Below are 15,037 nucleotides of genomic sequence, written 5' to 3' on the forward strand. Positions count from 1 at the left end.
GCTGATGATGAGAGCTGCAAGGGCCCTGTTGGTGACATCACATCATCAATAATCCTAAAATCCATGAAAGTATATGAATGGATTCATAATTGTATTGCAAATGTGTTCTCTCATATACATTTCAATGCCAATCCAAACAGTTGTACAGTTTCATCATACTAAGGTCATCGAATCTTAGTATATCTTGCCTTAGCTGCTTGATGAGTTTAGGCACGTAGCTGATGGGTCATATATTTTATACACTGTACTCACTGTACAGTGAAGATAAGTAATCGGCATATTAAATGTTCACATGTAATTTACAGTAAAAATGGTTAACACTGAGTCGGAAAGTTTTGATACAATTCTGGTAAATTGTAAGGCTGTAGTTTGTGTTGTTGTATTAGGCTGCATTATATTGAGAAAAATCTCAATAATGTTCCTTCTCCTCTGTGAACATGTCAGTATAATGCAGTGAAATAAAACTGTACCATAAAGTAGATCCTAAGTGGTTTTGTTATTTTTTATCTCAACAATACCCAAACATTTTAGGAAATGTATTTCAATGCTGTATTATATTTTATCAAGCCATACAGCTGGTTTTCTGATTTTTCTAGGCACTAAATCAGTGCCTCTGTTTTGTGTGGACAAAAATTCTGATTACCTTGTGTGATGTGGCAAGCAACGCAACCTACTTCTGAAATGTATTCATTTAGATGGGAAACTCAACTAAGGATAAGAGCTCAATCCCCACTGACTTCTTAACCCTTGCGGAAAGCTCTTAAAAAAGTAAAGTTGCTTTACCCCGGCACTCACCAGTTGCAACATGAAAGGGAAATAACTTTATCCCATCAACTTTGAAGTGAAAGTTGTCATCTCTGCTCCGTCAGTACTCCCACTTCACCTCTTCCAGCTCCTCGCTCACTGAGGTGGGGGTGGGGTAGGGGGATCAGGGAGGAGATAAGGTTGCCATGGTGATTGTCTGTCCCCCTTCTCCCAGGAGACCCGTCATATTAGAAACTGCCTTCCATAGCAGTGACTTTTCTGGCCATTCGCTGTCAGTCTCAGTGCTGAGCGTCCGTTGTACACTGAGTGTGCATTAATGCCGGCTGACATTTAGCTCTCAGGCCCTGATAACAGATAGGAGATGATGGCTGTGATGGGCAACATGGTAATACTCAACACCACATTATGAGAGCATTCCATATGAGCTATTAATGTCCCACTGTTTCAGATTATAAGCTAAATATCTTAATAGCTGAGGCAGTTTTGGAAAAAGATGCCTCAGTGCTTGATAAAAGCCATGCTGAGCTCAGTTCATAATCTGAAGTGAGCAAACGTCTGGCTTTGAAGTTTTTCATTTTCTACAATTCTTAGCAGGTATCTGACAGATGCCTGCTCCCTTGTCTTAGTTTGACAAAACATGAAGAGAGCACCAAACAAAACCTGCTGTGATACTCTTCACTGTCTGTCATTGTGAAAGAGGCTAATGGCTTCATCTGCCACCAAGCTTTTGCTTGCAGATTTTTAAATATATAGAAACAATAACATCAGTTCATGTGCCATGTGTTCATCTGCAACAGCATAGCGCTGCGATATACTTGTGGATCAAAGATTTCTCTCTTTTTTTCCAACTATTGTTCTTGTTTTTTGGGTTTTTGAGTTTTTCGAAGGTTTGACATGTTTCCACTTGAAATAGGATATCAGGGTTATGTCAGGGTGGATTGAATATTAGAAAATGTTTTCACATTATAGTCTGAAGTTACATACTTGTTTTCCTCTTGGGATGGATACATTTGTCCCACTTGGAATGCAACCAGCACTTTGAAAACATTAAAACAGACAGAACCACAAATTGGGCATGCCATTTTTTCACTTGTTGTTCATGTAAAAACTGTTATCTAATAGTTATAAAATAACCTCCTCTCAATCAGATTAAAACAAACACCAAGGATTATTTTTAGTACTCTTTGGCCCAGTCACAACCATGAAAGTATTATATTGGCCACAAGCACACAGAAACTGAGCCACAAATAATCAGGAACAAGATATACTGTAAGCCTTTGCAGGCTTTATAATTTTCAATGAATGAAGTCAATGAGTGATTTCAAATAAAATAATTACAGCAGCACTGCTTCCTCATGAACAGTAGCCTAATGTTCTGCATCAGTCAGATATAATGAAAATCTGTCATTGACTGGGCCTTTAAGAAAAGTGTGTTAAAATAGTTTTAAAAAACCAAGAAAAAAAATAAAGACACTGTCCAAAAGAGCAACCTGCACCAAAGACTGGTGGCGTCCATAAACTTTACATTCATGTATTCTTTCATGCTTTATTATGTTTTATCAGGATGAAATGTTAATAGCAAACCAACCTATAACTATATTCAGCATGACCTAGAAAATATTAATCTAAGCAATAATCATCACAGTTTTACAGCAAGATGTGAGCTTAATACATTACCAGTCTAAATAATATCTTTAAGTACATAAATCTGCAAAGCAACTTGGCTCAGCTGTATTTTATTAAAAAATGCCATTTCAAGCACCAAGAGTTTAAAAACCAAAGCCAAGAAGCATGCTGTGTATAAAATTGAAATATTCTCCTTAGACCAGTGTGTATAAATGAAACAAAGCCTGGGGAACTGGTTTTAATTCAAGTCACACCATCAACTTCTCATTTGAACTGTGGACTTAAACTGGATTTACTCATCCTTAAAGTTTGACCTTAGATCAAGCATGTCCTGTGGGTTGGGGGGGGGGGATCCAGACAGCTGTTAAATTTAGTATCAGAACATTACATTGTTAAATGTTATCATTCTCACTAGAAAATGCCGCAAAGAGCGTATATAGCCCATCAGAGACCAATATTAATATCAAAATAAGGAACAACTGAAAAAAACACCTTTTGGGGCTCTCACTCGTAGTGTTTCTCTTTGACATATTTGACATATTTAAGCATCAGCGCATTTAATCTGGTCCAAAAAAAAAAAAAGTCAATGAGACATACCCATGGCTTGACTTGGATCCACTGGGACTCCGTGATGACGTACGCTGAAGCTGAATAACCGGAGCGCACAGATGATGAGCGGAAGCGCCAGTGCGCAACTCCCCATAATAATCTGGCTGAGCAGCGTCGCTGTCTTTTCAGCACCACTCACTGACAATCCAACCAAGCGGAGAGGCAAGACAGGCAAGTTATCTGCAACCTTACTGTGGATTTTTTTTTCTCAACATAAGAAATCATCACAACTTTCTTTTTCCAGAGAAGGAAATAACAGAGTCAGATTTCAATCTGCCGAATTTCTGCCTGCCGAAAGTAAGAATTTAAGATTTATTGGTGGTGTTCTTTTACGCAGGACCGACCATGTGGTTGGTGGATGTATTATTTACGATTTTTCACTGCGGATTCTGATTTGATTTTTCTCGTGTTTTTAGATACAACACAGCAGACTTTGTTTGGCCTTTTGTTACACTTTGGAAGTCCACAAAATGTCCACAAACACTTGAATTAACGAGTTTTTGTTGAAAGAAGTTTATTTGATCATTTTACCGGAGACTTCAAACATTCATTCTGCCACTTAGGATTGGTTTGTTTTCCTTCAATACGTGGGATTTGTATATCTAGTCGGGATGCTGACTTTAGTAGTTGGACTGTTATACCTGGTCAGTGGACGCACAGTGCGAACCCAGGATGCTACAGGTAGCCGCTTCGTGTGTAATGCCATTCCCCCGGGCGCAGAGCCGGGCTGCGGGTATGGTCCGTCTGGGAACCGTGTCCAGAGCAGCAGCTCTGTGGAGGACGAGCTGCGGAACACGATCATCCAGCTCCGGGAGACCATCCTGCAGCAGAAGGAGACTATCGTGAGCCAGCAGGGAACCATTAAAGAGCTCAACTCCAAGCTGGCGCGCTGCGAGGCGGCAGCCGACGAGTCCTCGCAGGGCAAGTCCCGGGGTCAGGGCTCCAGACGGAAGGAGTACGGCAAAAACACAATGGGGGACCTGCCCCGGGACCCCGGGGAGACTATAGACCAGCTGGGCAAAACGATGCAGAGTCTCAAAGGTCGGCTGGAGAACTTGGAGGTAAGGTGGCACAAGCATGCATCTCCTGCGTAACGGAAAATCCTCCTGGCGTGTTATAACTGACAATCAACACAATCACTAAAGTATACTTATGTTATAAAAGCTCTTCAGCCTTAGTGGTATGTTTCTGCCTTTTCACCATGCCACCTCAGAGCAGTACAAACACGTCTGAGGATACTGTGAGCTCAAATGGGGAGCCGTGAGATCCAAGGGTCATATAATAAGCATGGCACATCTATACAATATCAATCAAGTATGACTCTGATGGTGAAACAGACATCAATAAGTATAAAAAATCGTGTCAAAGTTGTAATCATGCATGTGGTGCAGGGGTTTGCAATGCAACCCTGAATAATTTATTAGTGTGTGTGTGTGTGTGTGTGTGTGTGTGTGTGTGTGTGTGTGTGTGTGTGTGTGTGTGTGTGTGTGTGTGTGTGTGTGTGTGTTCTACATAATGTTTTATTTGCAGTCATGTGACTAATTATTCATAGCAGCTGACGAAATTAATTCCAGCAAATTTCACCTGCATCATAGCATTGAAATTGTAAAGGGAATCTAATGCTGATGTAGACGTTCATATTCCTGTTGACATGAGAGCTTTGCATCACAAATAGCTCTTTGTTGAACACCTCACTTCTGCTGTGTGCATTAATTTCACAAGGCTCAAGGATAATTTAACTGATATTCAGGTCGCTTATAGTAAAGTTCTTTACAGAAGAAGATGGGTATAAACCTTAGCTTTATCTCTTATCTCATAACAACAATATAGAGCATTTTTCACCATCTGACACCCCTGATACCATAAAGAATCACAGTACTATTTATTTGAATTCAAGGTTAGTTCTATATACAGTAGGCAATGCTGCATTGCCGATCCATCCATCCCTTTATCTCCCCTCTCTCTCCCTTTCCTCTCTACTTGATTGGGAGCTTTAATACCCTGATCAAATCAAGGATATACTGCAGCTGTGAGGTTACATATTATATTGCATTTTAATCACTTATCTATTGATCTGCATCTGCTTAACATAATGATTATTGCAAGGCTGCTATTGCTGATAACATATGGCTCCCTGGAGCAGGACTTCTCTCACTAATCAAAGTCATGTGCATATATTAACAATATTATATTCAGGACTTTGCAATTGCTTGCTTCAGTGCCAGGGAAACTCTCGTTTGAGTCATTCAGATGGTTCCATTGTATCAGAAAGGATTAATCAAACTCTGAATGTGCCACAGTGTCTGGATCCCAAAGTGAACCAGACAGCAGGACAACACATTAGCACAGCTTTAGAAATGAACATCTGAGGGCATTTTGCAGCAGAGTGAATGCAGCACAGCTTGGGCCTGTGCAGTTGTTGTCCCCCTTTTTGAAAACCATCTGTGATCACACCCATTGTGAAGTCTGGGTGACGTCACACGTGGCGCCTACCTTTAATACCTGACCCAGTCACGGGGGTTTGGCAGGTCACCAATCAAAGTCCAACATATCTTCATTTTGATATTGCTGTGTAAAAAACAATGTTGCTCACAGGATAACAGACCTCAAAGGTAGATAGGGCATCAGGGATCTACTGCAAATTTAGGTTTTGATGGAGATTTAATGCCTGTTGAAGTGAAGCCTGCACAATTAACTGTATTTAATGTTTGTGTCATTGTTCGTCTGTGTTGTTCCACTGTGCCCCTGCATCTATCAATCTATCATCCATCCACCTGTCTGTCTGGTGTTCCCTGCAATATTTCCGACTCTGCCTCCCAGCAGCAGAGTTTGCGTCTCCCCAGCACAAATGTGTCAGCTGGAACTGTCTCAGCCCTGGCTCCCCTACCACCAGAGCTGCGGGAGCTGCTGCGGCAGCGTCTGGGGGCACTGGAGACCCAGCTCCTCCGGAAGGTGGCCGAGCTGGAGGAGGAAAAGAGCCAGCTCTACAATGATACAGCGGCCCACCGCCAACGCACAGAGAGTGCTCTCAATTCCCTCCTGGAGAGGATCACCGAGCTTGAGAAAAGTAAGTGATACAATGGGTGATGTGAAATGTTGGACATGTTTAAAACCAGACTTTTTCTGTTTTTTTTTTTTTTTTGTCAGCTAGATTTAGCACTAATTAGTCAATCCCTGTGCAAATTTCTGACGATGCAAGTAAAAATCTCACAACATAGTTTTTCTCAGAGCCATTCTCATCGTTGCTCCTGGTCTTGAAAATGAGGCTTGGAATGCAACACTGAATGCATAATTAGTTTAAGCAATATTGGAGAGATGTCCACACTCGAGGGTATCACTTTGATGGTAGACATCAAAATCACATCTCTGCCTGAAGGAAAAATATTTTAGAAGATTATTTTATCACTCACTGGACATTTCTTGTAGCCCTATGTCCCTTGAGACTCAGGTGATTCACTCAGTGGCTGTTTGCACATATGTGGTTTTGTTTGGGGTAACCAAAGTTAAAGGAAGTGGGCACAATAACACTACCACCTACAGCCAATACCACAGCCCTGCAATAAATAATATCTTTGTGAGCCTTCTTAAGTTTGATTTATGTCAAGAAGGTGCCAGAGAGGTGTTGATTCAGTGATTATTGAGGCTGGAGTTTGTGGTGTTGTTTTGTCAGCTGGAAATGTGAGGCCTTTTGTACTATTTTGTGTACTTGTAGTAACCCTTATTCTGACTTGCATATTGTCAACGTGGCTGTTATATATGCGTCATGGTATAAATGCGTCATGTAGCCAGAGAAATTGCAGTAATAATGCATAATTATAGTGGTGACAGTAGCTAATACTATTTTCAACACAGAGACAAAACTGTGGTTCAGTCCTATTACAGTTGCCCTAGTGCGAACCACTGTGCAAAATAGTACATTTGTGTGGTTTTCACAACTCTTTTTCACCTGTGTTATTCTCATTTTCTCTTTAATTTTTTAGTAAGCTTCTCTCTCTCACTCACTGCGTGCCTGTCTATCTTGATCTGACATGATCTTGCATTTATATTTACTCTAGTTTCTTGTTTATTCCTGTAGTTTCTTGTTTATTTCTTTAGCCTATTAAATGTTTAAACTCTTGTAATCTTTTACTGACCAACATCCACATACAGTATAATCCACAAACTGTGATCCATTTGGCTCCAACTGACCCTAGAGAGGACAGGTCATGCTTTTTGTGATTTTCTGTTATTTTTATACTGTTATTATGTCAACTGTCTGTTGAACATAGTCAAAGCTCCAAAACCTGAGGTGGACTTCAGTAAAAATGCTCCCTAATCAAATGCTTACACTTTGTTTGCAGTGTAATCTCTACATACCTCTGTTAGCAGCGTGTTACAAGAGTAACATACTGCTTACACACCAATGCTTCAGTATTTATAGTCTAATGAGTGGCTGTTCTGTATTGGGAGCAAATACCAAATTGTTGGTTTTTTCACCTTCATTAAATGGCAACTCATTACATGAGCACAACTTGAACACGCTATCAAATGCTGAGAGATTTTACAGGTTCACATTTGTTTATTAAGTTAATATTACATGCCAATTTTTATCCTGTTTTGCCTGCCTTTGTGTCTGCAAGTTCTTTGATTCAGTTGATGGCTTGTAGAGTCCCAGAACAGCTGATTCAAAGTTTGGACATGTCTGTTATTGCTTTTAGTTAGCCATACTAGCCAGCTGTAGCAACAGCCAAGCCACCAAACCCAGACTCATGGTACCATCGGTCAGGATGGTTACTGCTGATTGTCTGGTGTTAAATCAGAGCTAAGAACCATTGAATGTCTGATCAATGAACCCCTGCAGGAGGAAGCTCAATTCAGCTCACCTCACAGCTGGCTGTATTGAAACCTGGCCTCATTCCAGGTGTTTCCCTGGTTCTTCTGCCTGATGAAAATAAATGTAATGTTAGATAGGCCTCCTGGACCACTGTTGTCAGTCTCTCTCCCTCTCTTTGACCTGGTGGGCAACAAGAATTACCTTCTGCTCTCAAACTCTTTCGCACCACCGGTATATCTGACAGATGCTGGACCATCTTTTCTCTGGGGCTGCCCCAGGAGAACAGCTCGAGGGCTCAAGAAACGAGGTATCTCTCCCTGCCCTTCAACAACTCTCCAGCAACATCTCCCAAGAGGAAGCTGTCCTGTGTCATGGCTTCCCTTGCTGCTGAGTGGCACCCGCTGCAGCAACAGTTTGCACAACCTCTGGACACGGCTGTGTTGGTTCACATGTACAACATCAACTACAGAGACCCTTTGTTCTCTCAATTGGAGATTCAATTTACAGGTTTATGGAAGAAATGGAGAATTACCTGCCGTTTTTCTGGTTTTAAGACTTTGGATATTGTGGAAAACATCGTTCCTGTCCTAGACCATCATCCCATTGTGTACACTTTTATTGTACATACTGTATGGGCTCAGATGACAATCTATAAATCTTCAGCAGACCTTCAACATACACTCAAAAATAATTGAAAATCTGAGTAAACAGTGTATCTTTTCTGTTCCAATGCCCACACTGATGAAAGGCTTTTAGTCGTCTTTATGATGTTGTAACCTGTACCAGTAGCTACAGAGTTTTTTAATTGCCACTGGTTACAGATTCATTAGTCATTTTGATTCCTTTTGGGCAAGGAGAGTTATCCTCCGAAATGATAACCTTTACCCCAAAGCAGGGGCACAAGCCTACCTGAAACGAGACTCATCTCACACATTTGTAGTCTATCAACAGATGAAGTGAATTGTTCAGTCATGCTTTCTCCAACTTCATAATATCTCAAAACAATGTATCCACTAACAATCTGGAAAATGCCATCCATGCTTTTCAAACATCCAACTTGGAGTACTGTAAGTTGCTACATTCCTGTCACCCTCAAAACAACCTCTCCAAACTTCAACTAGTTGAAATTTCTGCAGCAAGACTTCTCACAGAATCCACAAGTTTATTTTAGCATCTCTACAAAACAAGTTTGGGGTTGTCCCCTGATTATATCACTGACTTACTAACCCCTTACAAGCCTGAATGCATCATACAACTGCTTCTGAGCTACTCAAAGTCTGCAGCATCACAAACCAACCAACCCAAACAGAGTGTGAACACCCATGTGAAAAGTCTGATGACAATAATAATAATAACAATGAGTACTGTATTTTTGTGTCCTGGGAGTCCATATGGCACATTGTTTTTTTTAATTGCAGCCAACAGACTGGTTTGCAGAATGACTTATGAATCCCACCGCCAAACAATTGTCCTGTTTTCTAAGTGATGTCTTATTAGAAGCAGCTGGCAATCCATGACCAACACTAGAACTTTGGAACTTTGCATCTTCCCAGTGATCTTGGTTCTTGTCTTCCTCCTCCTGATTGTCCTTTCAAGTTTTTGCAATCATTGTGATCACCATTCTCAGACTCTTCTACTAAAATTATCATCAGAACAGGACAAAAAAGATTACTTTGATGTCATAACATGACAAAGATTACTTTAAACATATAACCACACTGACATTATCTATCAACAGGTAATAATGCCTTTAAGTCACCTGAGGATTTCAAGGTGTCCCTCCCTCTGCGCACTAACTACCTGTATGGACGCATCAAGAAGAGCCTCCCAGAAATGTACGCCTTCACCGTGTGTATGTGGCTCAAGTCCAGCGCCAGCCCCGGCATAGGAACCCCGTTCTCATATGGTGTGCCAGGACAAGCCAACGAGATAGTCCTCATTGAATGGGGGAACAACCCCATTGAGCTTCTAGTGAATGATAAGGTAAGTCCATATAACCTTGTCTCATGCTGTCGTTAAGGTCTGGTTAGGTTTAGGCACAAAAACACTTGGTTAGGGTTATGAAAAGATCATTTTAGATTAAAGTAATCACTTAAAACGTGGTGTGGGATAAAGTTACTTCCTGATGGTTACGCAACATCATGTCATAGCAACAGCAAACACCACAACAATTATAGTTACTGACATTCACATTTGGAAGTGGAAAGCAAACACCAGTCACCTGTAGCTATAGCCATCCACCCTGCCACCTCCAAATAAGGATATTTATCACCTTATAACGACGTCATCTGAACTACGTCACTTCTCCGGATCATAATTACTACAGCCGCTAGATGGAGTTGTTTGCACTGAGTATACATGCATGTACTTTTCACACCTATCCTCTAGTGGACCTGTGGGTATATTACACACGGGATATTGGGCCGGTCCATAACAAGAATGGTGTTCTTTCAGGATTTGTGGAAGGAGAAGAGAGCAATACTGATACTTTTATTCTGCCCTGATTTCAGAAGCTCAGAATCATTTATTATTTGCAACACTGCTGGCTGAAGTGAACGTGGATCGGCAGTGACTCTAATAAATGCAAAGAACACATGTATACATTCTCTTTGTGGTGTGAAACAAGCAGCTAGTTACGGCATGTACATATGAGCACAATAACGATACGGCTGAGTTTCACTGACCATCAGCTCTGAATATTTAATTTTGTACCTTATAAACATTTAATATCATTGACCTACATTCCACACCCCCCAAGAATAACAGTAATTCATTATAGAACTTAAGCTGCCATGTGTGCTCATTTGAAGGCCTCATCTTCTTTCCTCTCTGTAGACATTGTATTGTAGCTACACAGTCGCATGCTGCAAGCTCCAAGTCAATGGGACTTCAATTAACACAACAGAAAACAAAGTGGTAGAAACATACATGAATATTTTATTACATTTAGTCTAAAAAGGGAAAGAATTGTAATTGTTAAGTTAGTGTAAGCTGTAAAAACAGATTTTTTTCTGTTTGCTGATGGCACAGTTCCTTCTGCAGCAGTGTAACAATGGATTGGGGGGGATTTTTTTGGTAAAATTTTCCCACACTGGAGAGGATTTTTCCCCCCACTGTCTTGTTTACGTTGGGCGTTATTGGCACAGGCAGGTCTCCGCGCAGCTTCCCCTTCACCATGCATTATACATGTGTTCAAGTCAGACAGATGAGAGAAAGATAGTGGGAGAAAGGGATGAGAGTATGTGAGCGAGAACAAGCAAAAGGGGTAGGAAACAGAAAAGCTGCAGAGCTTTGGGCATGATGGAGTGCTGAGAATAGAGGGGGAAAGAGTGAAAGATCAGAAGATGCCTGGAAAAAGGAAGTCATAATGTGCTGGAAACTGGAAAGGAAAGCAACAGAACGAAAGCAAGATGGAGGCGGGCAAGACGAGACTAGTGAATATGATTACCACATGTGCAGCAGCACATCCATGTGTTGAACTTGTTCACAGTGATAACAGGGTCCACTGGGGAACATTGTTTATGCTTTCATTTGACTGCATACTGAGAAGGAAGCAGAATTAAGAAGTGCAAAGTCTTCTGTATTTTGTATTTGGGGGTAGCTATGCAGATGGGGACCCTATATGGTTAAAGTGATAACCTCATTAGGATTCTCTCATAATTTGCTTTCTGAGTTAAACTCAAAGTTCAGTAAAATATGTGTATGGCATCTCCATTTTCCTGTCAAATATGACTGCCAGGAGTTTAATCTGTAATGAGTTCAACCAGTCTTGTACAACATTATCTCTGTGTTCCTTCGGCAAGTGTGCATGTGTAATCTGATGCTCCCAGCTTTATAAACTGGAATAGAAATACAAATTTTACAGAGACTTCAAGTAATTAAATGCAGATGATTACAGATTTGTATTATTACCGTTCAAAATTAATATGTTTAATATGCTTTATTGGAGTGGATTTTTACTGGGAGAGCTCATTCTTTACAACAAATCCACATTAAGAGACATAATTTGTATCACCCTTGCTTGGAGGCAGAACATTTATTGACTTCTCCTTTAACATGACAGTCTAAAAACTGTTTAGGACCCATTCTGCACTCTTTGCGGATTTGAGGAATAAAATATCCATTGAAACATAAATATAAGGCATTAGGTGTTCTTTTCCACAGCAGACATTTTGACATGTCCTTACGGAAGAAGCATCGATGTAGCTTTTCAGTCTTTTAGATTTGCCACCTCCAGGATTCTGGTATTGTACATGTTGGCTCACTGGGACACAGAACAAAATGACACCTTTGCTTATCCTGAAGTCAAAGTATCTACTTTGGAAAATGCCTATTACTTAATAGAAAAAAATCCTTCTGTGTAATAGCTGTAAAATTGTGCCTTTTATGTTTTGAGATGAGACCACTTGTAGTAATTTAAATGAAAAAGAGTGAGTCATGTATTCATAGTCATGTATGCCCTGTGGATACAGTGTTTCAATATTAAGCTCTTTGTGTACCAAACATCACAGCTGTAATATATTAAATGCTGCAGAATATTTGACAAGACTTTATTTTTCATTTTAAATCTTTAAACAGTCAGTGAAGCACAGAATACTCTGACTCACTGAGACTTTATAATAATGCCACCAGTGTTCACTATAGCCCCACAGCTTCAAAATGCCACATGGCTTCCTTAACCAGGTCAATTGCTTCTGTAATTGCAAAAAGCCTAATGAGTTAGTGACACGTTCATAATCTCATGTGTTGCACTATCCTCAGTGGACTGTGATGTCATTGCATTGGGTTGGTAAAATAACCAGTTACTTTTCTTTGATCTCTGAACAAAGCACAAACGCATAAGAGGACACTGTTTTGCTGTTAGCTACCCGACTGCTTTGAAGGATGCTCTATCCCTTGATGTCACCTGGGTAATCTAAATTTTATATGTCGCACTGGCTCATCTGGAGAATTCTCTGCACGGGGCTGTCTCTTTGAAGCCGTAACCCTTCAAATTACTGTCCTTGTTTCTAACATGCTGCAATTAATCTCAAACCTCTCTTGACTCATCTTGCCCCCTCATATTCCCCTTCCTCTCCCTGCCCTCATGTAACTCACCCTTTGCCCGAAACTCTGCACCAGGTGGCCCAGCTTCCTCTGTCTGTGAGTGATGGGCGCTGGCACCACATCTGCATCACCTGGACAACCAGAGACGGTTTCTGGGAGGCTTACCAGGATGGCGAGCGCCTAGGCACTGGGGACAACCTGGCCCCCTGGCACCCAATTAAACCTGGAGGGGTGATCATCCTGGGCCAGGAGCAGGTGAGAGCAGTAGAGAACCTTAGAACACGTGTGTGCCTGTATGAGTGTGTGAGTATGTGTTTTTCCTTGTGTTGGTAAGATATCTGTGTATTCTCCCCTGAGCTCAGTGCCGGAGGCACAGAGCAGGGAGCAGGGGAAAGGAGACAGAGAAGCTCTTCTCACGCTATTGTGGCCCTTTCAGTATTACCTCATCTATCTTTAAACTGCAACATTATGCCCTTGGGAGCCATGTTTGCAGGTCATTTAAGCAGTTATCTTCATGACAGCGCCATGTATATATTTTTAAAATGTACAGTGACGTCTGAATAATCTCCACAGAGAGAATACTGCATTAATTTGGAGCTTAAGGAGGGTTGTGTTGCTTTATCTTTCAGTCATACTCACAAGGTGAGATTGCTGCAGATTGCACAATGGCAGAGATTTCATAACACTTTTAAAGTGGCAGCATACTTACAAATATCCAGCCTCATATTACAGTTTAATGAAAATCAAACAGAATTAATTCATTTTAATTAAAGTCTGTTTACATTTTCCCCAGAAGGAAACTTGTATCATAAACTCTGATCCTCTGCTTTTTATGAAGGACATAGTCGGAGGCCGTTTTGATGCCACCCAGGCCTTTGTGGGAGAGCTGAGCCAGTTCAACATGTGGGACCGAGTGCTGCGACCAGTGGACATCATGGGCCTGGCCAACTGCTCAGCTTACATGCCCGGCAATGTGGTTCCTTGGATAGATGCAAACGTGGAAGTGTTTGGTGGTGCTAGTAAAGCTGCTCTGGAGATCTGTGAAGATCGTGCTTTTGATTCCTAAAGGATCTTATGTAAGGGATCCAGTATGGCCACTGGGATCGAGAAGCTAAGTATTCTGACTGTTTGTGGCTTCTGTCAAATCCCAAAGGAAAGAGTTTTTTGCATATTTATAGGGTCTGGTTATGTAGTCTCAAAGACTCCACATTCACTGGATTCAGACTGTGTTGATGCGTCTATTTAATTTCAACCCTGAAGATGTCACAAGGAGACTTAAAATTCATCTCCTCATCTGAAGAAGATATGTTGTTGCATCAGTCTACAGTAATGATATGACCTACTGTCATTCTGTGTTTTCTATTCTGCTTTCATTTGACTCCTCTTTGAAAACAGCTCTTTTCGGTTGCATTCCTTATATTGACAATGCTGCGCTGTATTTGTAGTGAATGTGAGCTCAAACAGGCTTTGATGTGTTGTGGAACACTATTCCTGACTTACATGGTAGAGTGCTACATGCTGTGAGCCTCCCCGCTATTTGAAGAGCAATGAGGCATCGAACCAGAGGCCAGCTGAAATGAGGTGAATGCTCATGAGTTCAAAGTGGATGAGAACCACCCTTGCTGTTGATTATTTTACAATTTCCCAACATGGATGATTGTCTAAATGTTATGCATGAGCCCAAACGGGGAATGGAAGTCAGTTAAGAAGTGACAGTGCATGCCTTCTGTCAGCACATAGAGAGTGTGTCCAAATAAGCCAACACAGTGTGCTGACAACATTACGTAAGAGTGTGTGTGTCTGTGTATGTTTATGTGCGTATGGCTTGTCTTGCGTGTTAAAAGACCAGAGATTATGAGAGAGGGAGGACATTTTCATTCTTGTAAATCTACGCTTAATACCTCTCTGCCCCTTGAGCAGCTGCCATATCCCAAACAGCTTTATGGATACGGCTCTGCTCAGGTTAATAGCGATGTCGGAAAGCTGCCCAGGACTGGCGTATCAACTGAGCTGTGGACGCCAGATCAGTGCCCAGTGACGGCAGGGACTGGGCTTGACCTTCAAGGACAATCCTTAAATCCTCATCTGGGTAGTAATTATTCGTGTTTATGAATGAGTGCGGGGTTGAGCAGCCACTGGTTTGCTGGTGTTTCTCAAAGTCTGTCACAATCAATAAAA

The 15,037-nt window shown here is 41.2% G+C and overlaps 1 protein-coding gene across 1 annotated transcript; it reads left to right on the forward strand.

Annotated features, from left to right (window-relative positions):
- Positions 1-3,611: 3,611 nt before the first annotated feature.
- On the forward strand, positions 3,612-13,925 carry nptx2a (neuronal pentraxin 2a). The gene is made up of 5 exons (XM_062438518.1): positions 3,612-4,061; positions 5,821-6,067; positions 9,552-9,796; positions 12,935-13,114; positions 13,698-13,925. Exons 1-5 carry the CDS (start codon positions 3,612-3,614, stop codon positions 13,923-13,925), a joined length of 1,350 nt encoding a protein of 449 aa, XP_062294502.1.
- The last annotated feature ends 1,112 nt before the right edge of the window (positions 13,926-15,037 follow it).

Source organism: Scomber scombrus, chromosome 18 (genome assembly GCF_963691925.1).
Source record: "Scomber scombrus chromosome 18, fScoSco1.1, whole genome shotgun sequence".
NCBI classification, from domain to species: Eukaryota; Metazoa; Chordata; class Actinopteri; order Scombriformes; family Scombridae; genus Scomber; species Scomber scombrus.

What these genes read in the sequence shown, in the direction of transcription:
- nptx2a (XM_062438518.1), top strand. Translation starts at nt 3,612, where the DNA reads ATGCTGACTTTAGTAGTTGGACTGTTATACCTGGTCAGTGGACGCACA. An exon ending in AGCTTCTAGTGAATGATAAG is followed by an intron (nt 9,797 to 12,934) that starts GTAAGTCCATAT and finishes ACTCTGCACCAG; the next exon opens with GTGGCCCAGCTTCCTCTGTC. An exon ending in TCATCCTGGGCCAGGAGCAG is followed by an intron (nt 13,115 to 13,697) that starts GTGAGAGCAGTA and finishes CTTTTTATGAAG; the next exon opens with GACATAGTCGGAGGCCGTTT.